This window comes from Aspergillus thermomutatus (genome assembly GCF_002237265.1).
Source record: "Aspergillus thermomutatus strain HMR AF 39 chromosome Unknown NODE_11, whole genome shotgun sequence".
In the NCBI taxonomy this organism is placed as follows: domain Eukaryota; kingdom Fungi; phylum Ascomycota; class Eurotiomycetes; order Eurotiales; family Aspergillaceae; genus Aspergillus; species Aspergillus thermomutatus.
Window position 1 is genome coordinate 127,425 of NW_020798059.1, and position 19,881 is coordinate 147,305.

The 19,881-nt window shown below is 49.4% G+C and overlaps 7 protein-coding genes across 7 annotated transcripts; 4 read left to right on the forward strand and 3 right to left on the reverse strand.

The window, feature by feature from the left end:
• Window positions 1-392: 392 nt before the first annotated feature.
• Window positions 393-1,726, forward strand: CDV56_108836 (uncharacterized protein; the record flags this gene model as incomplete). The annotated part of the gene is made up of 3 exons (XM_026762455.1): window positions 393-763; window positions 823-886; window positions 956-1,726. 3 exons carry the CDS (start codon window positions 393-395, stop codon window positions 1,724-1,726), a joined length of 1,206 nt encoding a protein of 401 aa, XP_026618213.1.
• Window positions 1,727-3,581: 1,855 nt separating this feature from the next.
• Window positions 3,582-4,857, forward strand: CDV56_108883 (NAD-dependent epimerase/dehydratase family protein; the record flags this gene model as incomplete). The annotated part of the gene is made up of 3 exons (XM_026762502.1): window positions 3,582-3,633; window positions 3,720-3,881; window positions 3,950-4,857. 3 exons carry the CDS (start codon window positions 3,582-3,584, stop codon window positions 4,855-4,857), a joined length of 1,122 nt encoding a protein of 373 aa, XP_026618214.1.
• A 1,078-nt stretch (window positions 4,858-5,935) lies between these two features.
• On the reverse strand, window positions 5,936-9,028 carry CDV56_108918 (DNA topoisomerase 1; the record flags this gene model as incomplete). Its single annotated transcript, XM_026762537.1, has 6 exons — window positions 5,936-6,070; window positions 6,137-6,586; window positions 6,646-6,885; window positions 6,948-8,501; window positions 8,594-8,820; window positions 8,974-9,028. 6 exons carry the CDS (start codon window positions 9,026-9,028, stop codon window positions 5,936-5,938), a joined length of 2,661 nt encoding a protein of 886 aa, XP_026618215.1.
• Window positions 9,029-9,830: 802 nt separating this feature from the next.
• On the forward strand, window positions 9,831-11,113 carry CDV56_108973 (F1F0 ATP synthase subunit gamma; the record flags this gene model as incomplete). The annotated part of the gene is made up of 6 exons (XM_026762592.1): window positions 9,831-9,886; window positions 10,051-10,625; window positions 10,681-10,793; window positions 10,848-10,883; window positions 10,933-10,967; window positions 11,020-11,113. The coding sequence occupies 6 exons, from the start codon at window positions 9,831-9,833 to the stop codon at window positions 11,111-11,113; spliced, it is 909 nt and encodes a 302-aa protein (XP_026618216.1).
• A 721-nt stretch (window positions 11,114-11,834) lies between these two features.
• On the forward strand, window positions 11,835-13,539 carry CDV56_109004 (DnaJ domain protein; the record flags this gene model as incomplete). The annotated part of the gene is made up of 2 exons (XM_026762623.1): window positions 11,835-11,990; window positions 12,058-13,539. 2 exons carry the CDS (start codon window positions 11,835-11,837, stop codon window positions 13,537-13,539), a joined length of 1,638 nt encoding a protein of 545 aa, XP_026618217.1.
• Window positions 13,540-14,005: 466 nt separating this feature from the next.
• Window positions 14,006-16,564, reverse strand: CDV56_109032 (sugar porter family MFS transporter; the record flags this gene model as incomplete). Its single annotated transcript, XM_026762651.1, has 16 exons — window positions 14,006-14,163; window positions 14,232-14,381; window positions 14,445-14,525; window positions 14,578-14,776; window positions 14,835-14,960; window positions 15,015-15,031; window positions 15,083-15,480; window positions 15,528-15,538; window positions 15,605-15,673; window positions 15,724-15,757; window positions 15,822-16,020; window positions 16,074-16,119; window positions 16,175-16,200; window positions 16,257-16,275; window positions 16,343-16,364; window positions 16,422-16,564. 16 exons carry the CDS (start codon window positions 16,562-16,564, stop codon window positions 14,006-14,008), a joined length of 1,698 nt encoding a protein of 565 aa, XP_026618218.1.
• Window positions 16,565-17,577: 1,013 nt separating this feature from the next.
• Window positions 17,578-19,851, reverse strand: CDV56_109080 (RNA 5'-triphosphatase domain-containing protein; the record flags this gene model as incomplete). The annotated part of the gene is made up of 2 exons (XM_026762699.1): window positions 17,578-19,352; window positions 19,407-19,851. 2 exons carry the CDS (start codon window positions 19,849-19,851, stop codon window positions 17,578-17,580), a joined length of 2,220 nt encoding a protein of 739 aa, XP_026618219.1.
• Window positions 19,852-19,881: the final 30 nt, after the last annotated feature.

Genomic DNA, 19,881 nt, shown 5'->3' on the forward strand with positions numbered 1-19,881 from the left:
GTCTAATCCTGGCTTATAACGATGCATGGTATTCTGAAGAGTAAAAGAAACTCATTCACTCTAAAAGGCATTACCGCACACAAAGCATAGGGAGTAAGAAAGCACAGCTAAATATCTTGCCTGCAATAGCAATCACCTGCATAAATTAAACAAGCTTGCAAACATCAATTCTTGTGAATTTGTGGAGAGTGCGAAAAAGAGTTGGATTTTGGACCGACGACTAAGACAGTCCAACACATGAATCAACTCAACACACTCATCACTTCACATTCACACCTTTGTGCCTTGACCACACTCTTCCCGAGAGGAATGCATCCCACGCTCTCATTCAATGCTCACCTCTTGCCGGCCCGAAGACTAAACTGATCACGATCACATTAAGAACACGAAATATGGCCTCCAAAACAAGGAGCCAGAGAACTTTATCTATCGGACATACCGAGAAGAATGCCATGGAAGAAGCTCTGGACGAGGGTGTTCTGCGCCTCAACATGCGATACCGCGATTTTACATTGTTTCTCGATTTGAAAGACCAATATCACAAGGAATTCCTGTCACGGCTCACCGAACACACAGAGCAATTCGGGTTTGACTGGGGAATGTTGGAGCAATCTGAAACTGAGCGGAGGTCGTGTGCTGAGAGCTTCTTGGACCTGTATGGGACGCTGTATTGGGGTACGAAGCGGAATAGAGAGAGGTTCCTTATGGAGGATTCTCGAGCGGATCCGACTTCTCTTTGTCTCTACCCGGAGAGGAAGAAAGAGTAAGTACTCGGTCTATATGTTGGGTCGCCGCTGACTGACTGCTTTGATGCCGTGGTAGGATAGTGCGTGTGATTGTGATGCTGCTACAGAAGAAGGCTCGAAGCGCCCTCAAGGCTAATATGGTCAGTGAAATGAATGTGCTCTTTTGATTCGGTGTTTCGATATGATGTCTGACAAGAAGGGCAACCCAGACTCCTCAAACCCCATGCGATGCGCCTGCCAAAACGCTGTCTTCCTCGAGCCTCGTTCCTACAAATGGACTGGCAGGAAGTTTATCGTCCAGGATTGGCGAAAGCAATGGCCGTCTAGGGAAAAGGAGAGCCCCTGATGATCTTGAAGCTTCGCCCACACGACTCAGAAGTGCAGATACCAGGGCCATTAGGCCGTTCAGCTCAATCAATGACACCGCCGATAGCATCATGAGAACACAGAACCCGGCCAGCCTGAATGAGGCACCAAGAAACATAAACCATTCTGACTACTCTGGATCCCCGAAAACGAACTCGTTGATAACCAACCACTCAAGATTCACTGCAACAGGCAATTTAGACACAGCGCGGATGTCCGAAGACGCACTACAGCAGCAGACGAAGTTCCTGGTATCTGCCTCAAACCAGCCGGACATGGCGCCTGTTTGGGTCCCTTTCCAGATTTTTCAATCCGCAGCATCCTTCCTAGCACGCATGGCGGAGGAATGCAACATCCACGAATGGGATCCTAGCGCTCAACTGAACAAGGAGATCTCAAAGTGGGACAGCAGTCCTCCACCACAAGCCGTTGTAGCGGCGTCGGTTAAGTTCGACTGGTCAGAGTTCTTTATACGGATACGCCAGGGTAGGGACGAGGACTTAGAACTAGTCATGCGGGAACTTCGGACAGCATGGAGAGTCAAAAGTGAAGAGCAGAGTCAGGGTGGAACGCAGCGATTCCACATCGCTGTGATGCTACATGTTGTCCCCTGACCCTGTCTATGCGGAACCCTTATCTAGACATAAGTTCCTTTCGCAACTCTTGACTCGGACATGGAAGCAAATGGAAGCAAATGGAGGGGAACCAGAGTGAGAAATGCCTGCCTTGTTGCTCTGAATGATAATCATTCATTGCGGGATTTGGATTGCCCCAGCGGTGGCTTGAGCACCATGTGGGAAATAGAGCGATAGCAATAAATAGCCTAGGATGATGGGCCTTTTAGGCTCTGCAGTCTGGAGTCCGGACATGTCTGCGCAAGCTTTTGGTATTTTCAATAGTGGCTTTTGTAGTCCCTCCGCCAGCGAGTGCTCAAGTGGTCAAGGCTTAGTGAAGTCAAGCGCATGTTTACGAGGGTCGAGGAACCAATTCAGATTGCTCCAGGAATAACTAGCTATTACTTCAGACGCTCGATCTTTAGTTGCGAATGGACAAGTAGTATGCAAATGAACGAACGTCGATCATCCATCCCATACCCCGAAACGATCGGCTTCATCTGCCCAAACGGGATTTATGTCTCGCAATCTGGAATAGTCCCTCGGTCTCTCACAGTGATCGTGACCAACAATCCAAACCAGCCAGTATTCTCTTGCGCCTCTCTGCGCGACCATTGCTCTTTGGGGCGCGTGGCTTCGTACCTCCTGGGAGCAAACCCACTTAGAGGCGGAACTATGATCGGACGGTGTCCCTGACGAACGGAGGGCGTCCCACACTGCGTGCTTGGCAGGGGAAGAGATGATCAATCATTTCCTGGGTTCTCTGCAGAGACCAAGCAGATATTGGTTATGCTGAACAGCGGATATCCCCACTGTGCTGGCGAAATTTCTAGACGTAGCGCTAACGGAGTTTGTTCGGGTGGGAAATGCGAAAGGCCCTCCACCTTTTTCTGTTGGTCCATGTTCGTGACTATCATCATTTTGTTTTTATTTGTGAGAAAATCTCTCGCAGATGAAGTTGATCCTCATACCCGGTAGGTATGCATTTGTCAATGGCTCTGCAACTGGACAAAACGAGGGAGAGTCAGTAAGTCAGAGCATAGAGGAGGAATAATATTGAAGCATGTACTGGTCTACCATGTACCAACAAGATGATTGCTGGTTCCTTGGATTTGGTTCGGGTCATACCGTAGATAGATTTAGTCAATCTAGTTCCAGAAGAGAGGCAGAAGGATGGGATGCCGTCATCATGGTGATCTTCTTCAACTCTTTATGTCGAGGCGATCTGCCACGCCACAGAACACAGAACGGTTGGAACGAAGAATGATGCTACCTTTAATTCATTATGAACCATCTGATTCATTGCGAAAGCAAGCAATTTACAAGCGTGGTGCAACTCATCGACAGCAGATCAGAGGAGGCTGTTTCAAAGGCCGGGGCCATTAGGTTCGACTCCATTAAAGCTGATACGCTCCGGCTCATCAAAGCGTCTCCTTAGTCCCAAAATGGTTGCCCCCAAGTGACCATCTTGAGTCGCCCTCGTGTTTGCACGTTGGCATCTCCTTTTCCCTTTCTTTTCTGCTTTCTTTCCTGGAACTGTCAAGAACCAGACAAAGAAAAAAGGCTTGTCGTCCTCACTTAGACTCGTCAACACCTTCATCGTTAGCGGACTGATACTTAATCTCTTCTCTAATCATTTTCCTTCTCTTTTTCCCCTCCCCCTTTTCTGAATATTCCCCCCGCATTCTTTTGGCTTGTCGGACTTGGGTGCGGGGCGTTGAATCTTTAACCAGCTCGATTGAAAACATTTCACTTGATTCGATTCTGGTTTACAATTGACTAGACAGTCGAGGTCAGAGGAAAGCGAGCAGAGATACTATCTAAGCGTGTTTCTGAAGTACCGTCGCATACGATCATGGCGAGCGACCAAGGGACAAAGCCTGCTGTGTTAATTGTCGGAGGATTAGGTATGCGCGATACGATCTCGATTCTTATGCCAGGAAAGGGGTAAAAAGGGAAGGACCACTGACCTATAACTCGTAAAACCCTCTAGGATTCATCGGTCGTCATCTAGCTCTGTACATTCATGAAAACAACCTCGCATCGGAGGTCAGACTTGTGGACAAGGTCCTTCCTCAGCTGGCCTGGTTGGCACCCGAATTCGAGGAGGCATGCTCTAAAGATAAGTTCGTTCAAGCAGACGCTAGTCGGGAGCGTGAGTGACCACTTCATCGCATATTTTGCTCTAAATTACTGCTGACGGTCGTCTGATGTGGTGTAAAGAGCATTTCCCGCGGATATTTGACCGTGCAAACGGAGAACAATTCGACTATGTGATCAACTGCGGTGGTGAGACACGGCACTCTCAGCCAGATGACGTCTACGAACTACGAAGTTATAATCTTACGGTGGCATTGGGCCGCGAAGTGGCTCGTCGAGGCATCCGTTCCTACGTCGAGTGCTCAACCGCTCATGTGTACAAGCCTGGCTCCTCCCCTCGAAAAGAGAACGACAAGCTCGAGCCCTGGCACCGTCTTGCCAAATGGAAATTGAAGGCTTCGGAAGAGCTGAAGAAGATTCCGGGTCTCAACTACTGTCTGTTGCGGCTTCCACACGTTTACGGTGAATACGACTCGGGTTATTTCGCGATGGGTATCTGCCTGGCGCGGGTACACCTGGACATGGAAACGGATCTGGAACTTCTCTACACCAAGAACCTAAAGGTTAACACGCTCTACGTAAAAGACGCAGCCAGCGCTCTGTGGAAGGCGGCCGAATGGAGGGCGGCCACCGTTGACGACTCCGTCCCGATTGCTTTCAACGTCGTCGACCACGGCGACACTCGCCAGGAACATGTTGCGGAGGCTCTGTCCACGGTCTTCGGGCTCAAATGCTCGTTCCTCGGATCGCTGGCATCTCAACTCGCCAAGTTGAATCTTGACGATGTTGTCGATGACATGAATGAGGTGAGTTTGCAGGGCTGGGCAGAGCTGCTGGAGAAAACGGGCATCACACGTCCTGGGCCGATCAGCCCCTTCCTCGAGAAAGATGTCATCAAGGACCAGGATATGTCGATTGATGGCACCTTGTTCGAAACAACAACCGGTTGGAAGCCAACGCGAGAACGCTTTGATGCGGACGGAGTCCGGGCCATGGTCGAGAGCTACAAACGTATGGGCTGGTGGCCATAGAGCCCGTAGCCTGTTATTGAGCAATCACCCAACCTCCAAAAGCATCGCCGGGTCCACCGAGCTTTTTCTCTCCAAGACCACCACAAGATGACCCTGAGATTCGACGCTCGAAAAGAGTGTCAGGCACCACATAGCCATCTTGCCAGGAATTCCTAGTCAGCTTCAACCACAAACGAGGGATTTCCGTTTCTGACACCTTCTTCTCTTTAATTGAACTTTCCTCTTCTACTCTTCTTTTCTTCAACCTCCAGCTTCGCGACAGTCAACACCGGCATGTTCGTGATATCCGCTTCGTATCCACCTGCATACTTCATCATCTTCCTTGCTTCAGAGAGTGCTGCTTCTTCTTCTGCTCATGACCCTCATGAACATTTAGACTTGGGTGTACATAACATAACATATGCACTTTGGCTGCGCTGGAATTTCCCGTCTGCTTCTTTACTGTACATTTCTGCTACTCTTCGTTGTCGAACATGGCCAACATGTTTCTTTGCCATTGATGCCTGCATCTGACTCGGACCGCATTGCTAGATGAAAATGTATAATAATGTTATTTCGTTCCATTTGTGTTTCTTGCATGGTGAGGTATTACAGGACTCCTGTGACACGGGTTTGTGATCTTGGAAAATGGCACACTTCCTCTTTGCAAGTCAAATGAGTGATCTTCACAAGCATATATATTGTAGATCGTGTACTCTCTCTAGATTTATCGACAACTGTAATGATCTATCATTTTTGAATGATATCAGATTGGTGGAACAAAGTCACCCAGCCGGCAAACCAGGTCACCAACCTCTGCGAGCAGACGCAATCAAAGAGCAAAAGCAGAGATCCAAATCAAGAAGCAAGCATTGGATGAACCCTATAAATTCTCCTACCGCCCGAAGCACATTGCTTGAGTGAGCAGGACGATAGACAGGGCTTCCCAAGCAAGTATTGTGGCGAGGAAAGGCTTCAAAATTCAGAATATGCTATGGAGCACTCCGTCTATTCGCTATAAAGAATGCTGAGACGTAAAGATAAATTCATGAACCAATACAAGGCGAGGATCGACTTGAACGGCCTTAAATGACGGCATCTAGAACTCCCAGTTTTCGTCGACTGATTTGATGGCCCATTCGAACTTCTCCCGCAAGGACTTGGAGAAGAACTTCTCGATGGGGACATTGAACTTCTTGCTGAAGACGACTGTAAGACGAGGATCGATGTAGTTCTAAGAAATGTCAGTCGATACTCCGGCGCATCTCATGATCATGGGGGTAGAGGATGGGCGACTCACGATTTTCGAAGTTCCCAGAGCGACTTCCTTGTTTTCTTCCTTGTCCTGAGCTTGTAGCTCCATTGTCTCAATGCGCTGTTCGAGCTTCGTGATGGCTGCTTCGATCTTTTCGACACTCGGGCTCTTGCCCTCAGCTTCGACTTTGCCCGTCTTATTTTCTTTCTTGAACCTGTTCTCCATCTCCTTGGCCGCCTCGAGCCGGCTTTCGAGCTCGCTGGCCTTCATTTCCTTCTCTCCTTCCGCAACAAGCTTCTCATTCTCCTTCTCAAACTTCTTCTTAATCTTCTGTCGCTGCTCTTCGATTAGGAAGGCTTGGTGCTCCTTCACCCATTCCAAATCCATGTCCTCGTCCAGCTCAAAGAACTTGGCGCCCTTCTTCTTCTTGAGACTAGGGTCCAAGTCAAGCATCTGTCGCTTCAATCGCCATCTTTGGTAACGGAGTCCCTTGATCTGATCACAACCTTGGGATTAGCAATCATCATTATGAACGTCTTAAAGGACAGACTTACACGCTCGCTCATCTTCTCCATCTGGTTGGCATGTGATGCGGCAACAGTCCGCTTGTGATTGCAGAGAATGGCGACTCTGCGGTTCGCGTCGTTGTATGCCTTGACCTTCTCTGCGGCATTGCCTGTTGCTTTCATGTCCTTAAGGAGCGTGGCCATAGTGTACGAAGCGTTGTAAGTACGGAACACCTTGGCGGTCAAGCCCTGCATGTAATTCGAAAGGTGTTTGTTCAGGGCAGATGTCTTGAAAAAGTTAGCATCTTAACCATCATCATCATTACGGAAAGACCGAGTTGAGCACACACCGTTAACCTGTCGAAGATCTCATCTCCCTCCTTCTTGGGGGGTTTCTTGAAGATTTTCAGGTTCTTGAAGACCTGAGGATCGACCTCAACTTCGTCATAGAACCGAATACTGTCCTTACCCAGGAAATCGAAGATAACTTTGTTTGGGGGCTTGAGAGTGACATTCTCATATTTCAGAGAGCAGCATCCGACAGTTTCAGCCTCGTCCTCACCCTTCTCATTACCCGCACGAAGAGCAAACTGGTCAATGAGATAGACAGCTGTTGCCTTCTGCCGCTCAACCATGAGCTCGTGTTTCAAGCCCTTTTGATAGTCCTTGCGAATGCGGTCGATGTGCTTCTTGAGTTCGCGCGCCTTCTCAAATTTTTTGTAGTCGCTCTGGCCCTTAACGTCAGAGTTGGCAGCAAGCATCACATATTTGTAATTGCCGTTGATGTTCTCCTGCCACATAGCGAGCCATGTTCCCTCTTGATCGTGCTTGACTTCCTTCCAGCGATGACCTTCAGGTGGCGGAGGAACAGGGGCATCTTTTCCGATGTTGATAGTGATCTGCTCCGGCTGGACTCGTGCCTTCACACGACCAGTCTTAGGATGTTCGCCACGGCCACGGAACAGCGCCGGCGGTTCAACTCGGAAATTGCCAACCTTCTGCTTACGACCGTCCCAGACACAGTACATATATGGCGCTTCAGCAGCATCTTTCTCAGCCTTTAGACGTTTCTTCTCAGCCGGAGGAAGATTCTTCTTCTCAATTCGTTTGGCCTCGTAGTAGGCAAAGATCGGCTGAAAATCGCATTTCGAAAACTCCTTGATCTCGATTTTGTTGCCCTTTGGATCCTTCGCTCCACCTGTCTTTTTCAAGATGTCTTTGAAATCCATAAAGAAGTTCTTCTGGAAGACTGGATTTTCCACATGTTGGGTCGCATTCAGCATGCTACCAAAAAATCCCGCCACTTCTTCGGCTTCGGGGTGGAGAGTGACCGGAATGCCGTCGTATTTCATTTTGACGTCGTTTGGTAGAGGTTCGTAGGGAGGAGGGAAAACAACGCCGTTGTGTTCGAGGGTAGTCCACTTGATAGTCCCGTCACCCTTAGTCGGGTCCTCCCACCATCGGTACTCTTCCTCCTCTTCTTCACCTTCCTCAGCTTCTGTACTTTCTTCCTTCTTGACAGGTGTCGCCTTCGCTTTCCCGTTTCTGGCAGAAGCTGCCGGCTCTGCTTTGACTTGTTTGGTTGTCTTCTTGACTGCCGGTTTCTTCTCATCGACAGGTTCCTTCTTCACACCATTAGCCTGTTTCTTCTTGCTGGCAGCTGTCGCCTTTGCAGCCTGTGATGCCTCGCTCTTCCGGCTGGCCCTGGCCTCCTTGTCTGCCTTCTGCTGAATTTTCTTCTTTTCGGACACGAGCTTTCGCTCGATTGGAATATCGGAGTCGGATTCCTCGGCACCGATAGCGGTTTCGGAAGCCTTGGGAAGCTTCCTTCCATTGAGTGCTAGGGGCACATCTTCGTCGGTCTCAGGATCTTCGTGCTTAATGGACATGCGACGGCGCTTGCTCTGTCGAACGGTCAGACGCTGAAACCAAAAAGCGACAAAGGCGTCGCAACCTAGGGAAAACGAGGGAGATGGCGTAAAGAGATTCGGCGTACCAAGGGCTGATCTTCGTCCTCGCTGCTCTCTGGCTCCGCATAGGATTTCCTTTGGCCGACACTTGTCCGCGCCTTTCTCTTGCCTGCAATACCGGCAGTGGCATCCGGAACATCCTGCATATCAACATCTCCCGCACTTTTGACAGGTCCAAAGCGAAGAGAAACGCCAGGCTCGACATAACCGTTGGTCTCAGGCGTATCCTCCATTTTCACGTCCGTAGAGGTAGCTGAGATCGCATGAAAGGTCAGATTGAGTCGAATAGTTGTACACGAGTGAGCAGGTTGAGGGAGAAAACAAAGTGAGAAATGAGAGGAAGCAGGGTGGTGCGAAGGGTTGCGAAAAGCCAACACAATGTGACGCAACGATGAAGAGAACTCACCTGTGGAACGACCATTTGCTCTGACGAGTGGCGTATCATCTTCCGAGGAGCTCATGATTGCGAGCCGCTGAGCAGGGAAATGTCGGTGCGAGGATTGAAGATGCAGGTAAACACGGGGCGGAGATACGCAGAGACTCGATACTGGTCGTCTGCCAAGTCTGAACAACAGAGACGGCGCTTGACCAAATGATGAGGTCAATGAGACCTTTAACGATGAATATGCGAAGAATGAAAGGATGTTGAGGGGAGAATATTGTACAATGTCAATGGCTTGAAAGAAAGGAGAAGTCAGAGAAAGCGCAACAAGGAGGGAAACACAAGAGAAAAGTAAAGTAAGGTTGAGGAGAAGAAGAGAGGGCAGAGAAGGAATGAAATGGAACCTGGAAAACGAGGCCTGGTCATTTTGGGGGCCTGAGGCCGCCGCCGAGACGATTCTCACGTTTCTCCGGACCAACGACCACTCGTGTTGGGAGTTTACGATTGATGCCTGAGGCTACAAGAAAATTACATGACTCTTTGGTCAGGAATCCACAAAGTGTGGATGCCTGGATGCCTGAGTGCCTTGTGGCCGGAAGTTTGGGGGCTTGGTTGCATCACGTGCTGGGCCTACTCTGTGTGTGTGTTGCGCTTCAGGTCTGTTCGACTACCCGCACAGAATTACTCTTATAGGTTTAGTGCGGCTGGATTCCCGTCCTGCCGGCTGTCGGAACAACGAACAGAAACAGGAGTCGAACCTCAAAAGTGAACGACTTCTCTTCCCGCTATAGCATAGGATTCTCATCACCCGCCCTCGATTGACCTCGCGGCTCCCCCTCCGCTCTTTATTTCGACCAGGTCAATATCACTTTACGTTCGCCATGTTCTCTCGTGCTGTTCGTCCGGCCGTTCGGGCTGGCAGTGCTACTCTGACCCGGTGAGTTTCTCTTCCGGATGTCCATAACCCGACCATACAAACGCTCCTCTCCCTACCCCCAACGTCAATCGATCATCTAGCCAGCCCTATATTAGAGAGCGATGGAATTGGAGACGAACATGTTAAGGAAATTGGTGGATACGAGATGCTGATATTCTTGGAAGCACTGCGCCCCCCAACGCCGCCAACTTCGCGACTCTGCGTGAAATCGAGGGCCGTCTGAAGTCCATCAAGAACATTGAGAAGATTACCAATACGATGAAGATCGTTGCCTCTACCCGGCTTACCCGCGCCCAGAAGGCTATGGATGACTCTCGCGTCTACGGTCAGACCTCGAACAAGGTCTTCGAGAACGCCGAAACCAAGCCCCTCGAGGACAAGAAGACCCTACTCGTCGTTGCCAGCTCCGACAAGGGTCTTTGCGGTGGTATTCACTCCGGTCTGAGCAAGGCTACTCGTCGTCTCCTTCAGGAGAACCCCAACGCCGACCTGGTCATCCTCGGAGAGAAGGCCAAGGCTCAGCTGTCCAGATCCAACGCCGATGTCATCGTCATGAGCTTCGCCAACGTCTGCAAGGACATCCCTACTTTCGCTGATGCTCAGGTCATTGCCGATCAGATTGCTCAGCTGCCCACCGACTATGCTAGCGTTAAGATCATCTACAACAAGTTCCTCAACGCTCAGAGCTACGAGGCCACCACCGTTGACGCTTACTCCGAGGAGGCTATCACCAAGTCCGGTCAGTACTTCGTTAAGTCTTCACTGGAGTCATAGTGCTGATTTTGCTCGACTAGCCAACCTTTCCACCTTCGAGGTTGATGACTCTGCCCTGGCCAACCTCCGTGAATATGCTCTTGCCAACAGCCTGTACTGGGCTATGGCTGAAGGCCACGCTTGTGAGATTTCGGTAAGCGCTTGAGATCCTAATAAGAAATACAAGCTAGTGCTAACGCATAGTCAGGCTCGTCGTAACGCCATGGAGGCAAGTATCTCTTGTGTTTGAGCGATAAGTATAGAGTTGACAGCTAACTTGCATCGCTGTATAGAACGCCTCGAAGAACGCTGGTGAAATGATCAACAAGTAATTACCCTCCTTGTTTAAGACCTGCATCCATAGACTAACAGCTTCTTAGGTTCCAGATTCTGTACAACCGTCAGCGTCAAGCCGCCATTACCGGTGAACTGGTCGAGATTATCACTGGTGCCACTGCCAGTGAGGACATGTAGAAGCTTTCGTAAAGCTTTTGTGGGAAGGAGCCGCCATATGTGTAGACTTACTCATCAATACCTAGGTTCTTCATCCGCCTGTAAAATCAGTCTCAATCTAACTTTCTTTTGTGCATTCTGGCATTTGTCTAACACATAGTTGCTAATGCAACATTTACTATCATAAATAAGGTATCCTGTGTTTGATATTGCTGCTGATCCGTACTATTTCACTCTGATATGAACATTCTTTTCTGTGCTCTACATGAGATGAACATTGAATGGACTGTCTCAGGCCTCCAAGTTCTGAAATCATTAACATTTCTTACACATTCAGGTCAAACGAAACCGCTGACTGATGATGTCGTTGTACTTCCTTGTTTGGACTAGAGGAAACATCCACACTCAATTCACATTTCTCTCTGTTTGCTCTTCGAATCTCCAAATGCAATCTTCCCCTTTCAAAAATCTATCCCAGACTACTACGCTCCAGCAATCAGGACACCGGCATCTTCCTTGACCTTAAAATCATCTCAATTTTGAAGGATCGTGTGCGTATCTAAGGGCCTCTTTCCCTAGAAGGCCCGGAAGTTGTGTTGTTGTTTGTTATTGATCCATACCCCTTCAACTCCTGTTCCTTCTCATCCAGCAAGCTGTCACATCAGTTTTCAAACTTAAAAGAAGGCGTGACTTGATTGCTCTGTGATGAAAGGCGGATGAGGATCGACACCTCGAGCCCACAATGTCTCACATTACCGTTGTGAATTGCTATGAGATTCTGGGCATCAAGTCAGATGCAACCATCAAGGACATCAATACATCTTACAAAAAACTTGCTCTCAAGCATCACCCAGACAAGACAGGTGGCGAGGAGAGCTCCCATATCGAATTCCAGAAGGTACAAGCCCCGCAAGCAAGGATACCGAGAACTGAAGCAGTCATACTAACCAAAATCCGACCTTCAGATTCAGCAGGCTGTGGAAATACTTCGCGATCCGTTCCGCCGCAAGAAACATGATCTGGAACTCGTCAAGATGGGAAGGATATCCGTGCACGAAACCAATTTCCCGCGTGCAGGCGGTTCCCACTGGTCGGCTTCCGCGTTCAAGAGGTACGATGAGAATAGTCGCTACATGTACAGCTATGAGCAGAGTGTACATGTGAGCCCTCAGAAACAGGAATCTAAACAGGATATGGAATGGGTTGAGCAGATGCTCAAGGCGGAAGAGGAATTCAGACAGAACCTTGCCAGGCAGCAGGAGGTGGAACAGATGCGTGCTCAGATGGCGGCCAATAGGGTAGGACAAGAGGATAATTGCAAGCTGCATCCAAGTTCATGGGAAGACCATCCGCCTGAACCTCTCGAACAGGACGCTCACTCCGGGGATGTTCTCGAAGAAGACCCGGACTACTGGGACTTTTACACTGAGAGTATTAATCGGAAGGAGCAAGACATCTGGGACAAGTGTGCACGAAGGGCTCCCCAGTCTAGGCACTACGGGCAGGAAGAATATTATCAGGCAATGTACCAGGAGGCTAAGGAACAACAAGAGCTTTATGAGGAGGTCGAGGACCAAGAGGTCTATGAGGAGGAGGACGAAGAGCAACAAAACATCTATGAGGAGGAAGTTGAGGTCCAACAGGAGCTCTATGAAGGAGTCGATTACCAGGAAGAGGTGTCCGAAGAGGAGACTGAAGACCAGCAAGAGCTCGACGAGGAGGAGGACAATGACTTCGACGATTCTTCCCTCTGCCCTGATGATCAGCTCTCCGAGTATATTCCGTCTGCCTGTGAATCGGACTTGGACTACGCTACTGCACAAAGCAATGACTCTGAATTCGAGTCTCGCTTTCATATGGAGAGCGTTCGCGCGGCATGTGCTGAGATTTACGAAAATAAGTCAACTAGTCTGGAGGAGGCGCAGAAAGCAGAAGACGACACGGGCACATTCTACGACCTCAGCGAGGCAGGCTCGTCCCACAAATCCTACAATACCAACCCCCACCTTTCAGAGGTTGTAAGTGAGAATGAAGCTGTCCAAGAAGATGAGAACGAACAACAGTCTGAGGGGCTCGACAACGACGACAGTGTTAACCGGTCAAGCCTCCACAATGTCCTATCTCCCTTCGTCCCATACTTTCAAAAGAAGCTTGATGATCCCAGTGGCCGCTACACTGAGGAGGACCTTCGAGTTGAACTTCAAGGTATTGTCATGGAGACCTTCTGCGGCTGGCTCGAAAATATCCGTCTTACCGTTCCTGATGCAGAGATTCCGAGAACAGGCAACGATCCACAGCAGTGCCGCCACCTTGGGTCCTGGGTCAAGCACTTTGAGCGTCCCGAATGTGAGGTTTGTCATCGCTGGATGCCAATCTACACGCTCATGTGCCCGGGTTGTGGCATTCAGGCCTGTGTGGATTGTAAGTTTCAGCATGAAAAGGAGTGAGGTCTCTCCGCTCTTCAAACCTTCTGTTAATTTCTCTGAGTATGTTATGCTCCGCTTTGGTTCAGGTTTGAATTCCTTGTCGATCGTCTGCGCTGACCATCCTAGACAGTGAATGCTCGCTCCATGATCTGTCTTTTTGAGCATGGCTATCGTTGGCTTTGGTATCACAATCAGGGACCAATTGTTGAGGAGAACAAGAGTTCAGTGCTTGCATGCCCGCAGTATCGAGTACAAAGATTGGCCCTAGCAGTTGTTTTAATGTACCTCAGTCGACTGCTCAAAACTCTTTAAGACTACCTAGTTCGATAAGATAATCTGCATTCATCAAAGACAAGGATTCCACAATCTTAAATTCTAAGGGGTACCCATCCCATCTAGATTCGAACGAGACAGGTGGAGAATCCTTCTGTAGACATTATCAATTCATCAAGGACAATCGCAAAGGCTTCCAGTAAATGAAGACCCCTCAAGCCTGTTTCGCCTCAACGTCATGAACCTCCGTCGGGGCAGTATTGGTCAACCGCGCCAGAGCCTCGTCGAGACCAATCTCACGAGAGATCTCAGCCTGACGCTCATAGTCGGAGATGGCAGTGCCCTCCGAGCCGAAAATCACATCCATTTCCTCTGTATAGCTCGTTAGAACGCACCATCACATTTTGCGATTGCAGAATTAAAAAAAAAAAAAAACTCACCAAGAGACAATTGCTTTGTCTCAGGTACCAGGAAGGCAATGAACCCAGCCCCAAGAAAGGTGATTATGCCGAAGAAAATGTACGTCCCGTATCTGATATTTTGGAGCATATCGGGCGTGACCTGACCGACGATGAAGTTGTTCATCCAGTCTGGCGTGAAAAGAGGTCTGCGTCAGAGCTGAGATATGATACCAAGGAGAACAAAGTACTTACTCGCCGAAGCACCCAGCGCCGTGCCCTTTGCCCGAACACTGAGCGGCCAAATCTCAGCGATGATGATCCAGGCGCATGGTCCTTGGCTCTATGGTTAGTCTTTGAACATCCTCATAGATGGAAAGCCGCTTACCCCATGAGTAACCGAAGTGGATGACGAACAACCACACCATGGCGACGGCGGCCCATCCAGCAGCTTTGTGCGTGTCCCATTGGTTTTCGTTCTGGCCGAATATACCCGCGATGATGAAGTGGCAGGCTGCCATTCCGATGGCGCCGACGACCAGGACGGGTTTGCGTCCGAGGTTATCGACCCAGATAACAGCTGGGATCTATGACGGGTGAGCGTTTCGATCAGGAGTGAGGTGGGTGTTTGGGATTATGGCTTACCGTTGCGATGAACATGACTATACCGACTACACCGGTGGCCAGGAGCGAGGTGGTGTTGCTGCTCATACCGAGCTGTTCAAAGATTGAGGGCGCGTAATAGAGGACTGCGTTAATGCCTGTCCATTGCTATATCCGTGGATTAGGCGCGAAACTGACTCGAGCAAAAGTTTATATGCTTACCTGGAAAGTCATCGTGACTATGAAAGTTAGCATGAGAGGTTCTGTAACAATTGACCGTTGCGACTTACCTGTAGCTACCATAACACGCCTGAACATCGGCCAACTAGTGAAAAGGCTAGCAAATCCCGCAGCCTCCAGCTTGATATAGCTCCATGTGTTGGTCCGTTCCAGGTGAGGAAATTTCTCCTTCTCGGTCCGTTTCTCGAAAAGACTCTGGGCTTTGATCTCGAGGAATTCAATTTGCAGAAGTGGATCATCGGCAGACAGGCCGCGAAGACTCATGAGGACCTTTTTGGCTTCGTCTTCTCGGTCATGGTGGATGAGCCAACGTGGCGAGAATGGCATGAAGATCATGCCTGCTCCAAGAATAACGGCCGGCACGAGCTGTAGGGCAAGTGGTAGTAGCCATGCGGCATCTTTCTGAGTAGGACCCGTGCCGCCAATATGGTTTGTTCCGTAATTGATCCTATACCTGTCAGAAAAAACACTCGCTGGTAGAGTATATGAACGGACCAGAAAGAAACCTGCGAGAACATCGATTAATCTTGGTTTCTCGATGAGGACTATAAAGGATCAACCATCATGCTTACCATGATTCCAAAGGTGATGGCAAGTTGCTGCAGAGCAACCAGAGAACCTCTGACTTCCGGTGGCGCGATCTGCTGCGCATTAGGCCAGATCACTGTTGTCGACAAGGTTTCGCTCATACCTCCGCATTGTACATGGGGACACTCATGGAGAGACTGAAAGACCGCGTTGTCAGCACCTGAGATTTGAGTGTAAGTCTTCATTGAGAACTATACATACCTTCCTACTCCCATACCAGTGATAAAACGGCCACCAAGGATGTGCGATGAATTCCCACCCTTGGCGGCAGCCGTTGTCTGGATGACGACTCCGATGCAGAAGATGCCGACATTCGACAGAATTGTATACTTGCGGGAGATTCTTTCGCATAGAAGACCGGAATATAATGCACCGAACCAAGCACCGAGCTCGAGAATAGCTATAGCAGCTCTTTAGTCAATCGTTGTAGCAAGTATAGAAGCTTCATCATACAGGTCAGCCAGCCTTTCTTCGTCTGATTGGTAACAGCGTCGCCCATCTTGTCAAGACAATGTCAGCAGTAGTCAGATTGACGATAGGGAGAGAGCCCGTACATGCTGTTCGAATGAGTACATCGTCACTGTGGAGAACATCAGTATGGCATAGTATTCTGAATATGGCAATTCAGCGACTCACAGACGCCAGAGAAAACACCCTGTTCCATAGAAGGTAGAACGTCAGCCTTGGCTACAAACTTCTCGAGTCTAATGTTCCCGACTCACCTGATTATAACCGTACAAAAGGCTTTTGCACAGTCAGCTTAACCTGCAGAATCAGAAGAATCATAGAGAATGGACGTACCCTCCCAGGCACGCAAACATGGCAATTCCGAAAACCTTCCGGTTCTGAACCAACCCTGCCATACCAGAGGAGCCCTTAAGAGCAGCTTTGCGCAACTGCGCTGCAGCGTCCATCGCTGCTGAGGAATCGACGGCACCACCCATGATCGTTCCAATCGTCTGTCTCTTCGAAAGCCAAGTACGTGTCAGCTGCAGAAAGGGAAAAAGGCACTACCCAACAACGAGAAGTCGACAGGGCAAGATCGAAGTATTCATAGCTCGACACTGCCATCATTTTGGCTATATTATTCACCCGCATCCTGGACGATAACTAGCCTTGCATGTACCCCCATGTGCTTCTTTCCAATAATGTCTAGACGTGGCGTCGCCGAGTCAAAGTCAGGATAAAAGAGCCGGGGTCAAGACTTGGAGAAGTCCGGGGCTTAACGGATTCGAGGCAGTAAACTGGGGATCACTCTGAATCACGAGACAACACAAGCTCTTGACAGGTGACTGCCGCCAATCACCGCGGACAAAAGAAGACGGGATGAGTTTCGGCTGAATGTCCGGATAAAAAGCAAGAACGAAGCCTGCGCGGGACCGACCATGGTCGAGGTGTAGCATGCCAATGTAACATCAGTCTCTCTACTCAGTGCTTCGACTCTTCGAGGCCGAGACAGCACATAGTTTCCCGCCAAGGCTTGGGTGGTAAGGAGAGAAAAAGCCACTCGGGACGCCTCGTCTCATCCTTCTCACGAATAAGGTCTTTCCGGTGACTTGAGAGTTGAGAATCCAAGAGTATTCCGGCTGTTTAACGGTTAGATTCAAAGGCTTGTTTCGGCATTCTCTATTTGACAGATGCCGTGGAGTACGAAAAAATGTAACGGAGTGTTGTTCCTAAATGACTATGCAGCATTTGTAGAACCACCCCTGAAGGTATCTGAGAATATCGAGAGTAAGCAGTCGATTTGTGTCCGAGATAAATTCCAAATAAATCCTTGCATAACATGACAATATGCATGCTGAAAAACAAATGTAAACTCACTGAAATGGCTAATATACACTCTATCACAGAATCATTATTCGTCAATCCAATGCATACCAGAACCAGAACCATATCCATCTATATGAGAGACCTCGTAACGCCCTTGCCACAGAAAGAGTAAAATAAAAACACATTATAGTGTAGGCGCTCTCTTGAGCCCAACACAGTATCGCACAAAAAGAGCATCAATAAAATGTCCATGCCGAATTCCAGGCGGTCGTTGCCTTTCAAACTCATCAATGGCTTCCTGGACACTGAAGCCCAGCCGTTCGATCAAGTAGCTGACAATTAAGAAGCCGGTTCGATTGAACCCATAGTGACAGTGCACTCCAACCACAGGCCTGGGACCGTCAGGGCTCCCGGACTTCTTCATCTTCTCGGTAATTTCATTCTGAAGTCGATCTACCAAAGCAATGAAATCCCGGACCTCGTCAGCCGTCGGCGGGATCTTTGATACTGTGGGGTGCTTCTGGTAATGGATGCCTCCCTTTTCCAGAGAGGCAGGATTATATACTGGATTCTCGTAGCTGATGTCAATGACCGCGTAAATCTGGTCGCGGTATTTCTGCGAGAAGAGCACAGGATTGTGCTCTTCATCCACCTCTCTCAGCATCTTAAGCGCGACAAAGGTGTTTGCAATTCGTTGAGACACAGGAGTGACTTTCTTCCATTTGGCCAGGTTTTTAACATCCCACTTGCCAGAAGTGTTCATGTACTGCAACTGCCACCCAAGGCTCAGGCGTTCGTCGATGTGTTGTGAGAGAAAATCTTGGATGATCCCAGCCAGGGTGCGATATGTCGCACGATCATAAAGAAGAGCATGAGAGGCTGGCGCAGGAAGAATGACTGTCTTGACAGCACGTTTCTTTTCACTCGAGGCTCGAGGATCATCGATGAGTGTCTTCTCACTTGCTTGTGCTTCGAGACCATATTCCTCTTCATGTGCAAGACGATCATACGCCGCTGAAAGTGTATCATGAGTCTCAGACGCATCGGGAATAATGGCGCTCCCATCGGCCCCTACATCCGCATTGGGTCCAACTTCACCGAAGAATTTGAGAAGCTTCTGGAGTTCCGCGGGCCTAGTTACCGCATCAGACTCACCAGCAACAAGGAGAACAGATGTCTTGACTCTTTCCCAGACTTCTTCTCCTGGAATACCTCCAATCGCCTTGCCGTCCTGAGTGTAGCTGGGGAGCGTTCCCCAGGCCATACGCCTCCAAACAGGCGTCTTGCTTTGTTTGTTGTAGCGCACCTGAAGCTCCCTTGTATCGGGGTCTGCATCGGTGCCGACTAATCGGTTGACACTCGCACTGTGAAGACCGCCACGTCGGTCCCAATAGCGCCACATATCAAAGATAGTTTCCGGAATTCTGAGAAGGCGACGGTATGATGCGACTTGATCAGGAGTTGGGGGAACTGCGCGAGGGCAAATAGCGACGAGTCCCAAAATGTGTTCCTTCAGTTCTGACCCAATCGATGATGCGGATGATGCCAACAAAGCGGAAAGGGAGCACCCCAAGCTATGACCAATCAAAACGACCTTCTGGCCCGCCTCCCGGTCGCGATGTTGTTCAATGGCTGTGAAAAGCAGTTCCGCCAACGCTTCAACCGTATAAGCATCCCAATCTGTGGGAGCAAATGTCGATAATCCGCACCCAGGCAGGTCAATCCCAAAACACGGACCAACATTGGCTAAGCTCGTTAGCAAAAGACTGAACTGAGCCAATGAGCCGCCCAAGCCGTGTACGAAAACCAGCAATGGTATTGGTGTCGGCTTGGTTGGAAGCTTGTCCATATGTGGATGTGGACAGAAGAATGTTCTGATTGATGGATAGGTAGCAATGGATGTCGAATAAGAGAGGTAGGTAGAACGCTTCTTCAAGATACCTGGATCTGTGGACAGAGCTTCATGGATCGTCAGCAGGGGACATTACCATAAATGGCGAGTGAAAAACAAACCATCCGCTGACTGTTCGTGGTGTTTGTGCGTCACCTTTTCCTGCGGCAAAGCAGCGTCCGTGCCGTGATGGAGTGAGCCACTGCTGTCATAATCCTCTTCTTCAGAAGAAGTTGTGGTCCCTGCAGATGTTGTCGAGTCGTCATTCTGTATTCCACGGCGGAAGCGCTTGCGGCCAGAGGACCGCTTGGAGCCACTGCGCCGCAGCAAGGAAGAAAGGAAACCGCAGCCGGCCATTGTGATGATACAAGTGGTCAAGAACACAACCTTCCCCCAATTTAATGTTCCATCCTGATCAAGGGTATAAAAGTTGCGAGTGAAAGAAAGGAAAGCTGTGGGATTCGAGAAAGCAGCAGAGGCCGACTCCCAGAGCTGTAGAGCAGCGCCAGTACCCAAGAGACCCGGACGGGAGGTGGTTGAGGACAAAGAAGCACCAGTAGAGCCCATAGCGAGTGAGAAGTGCACGACAGATATAAA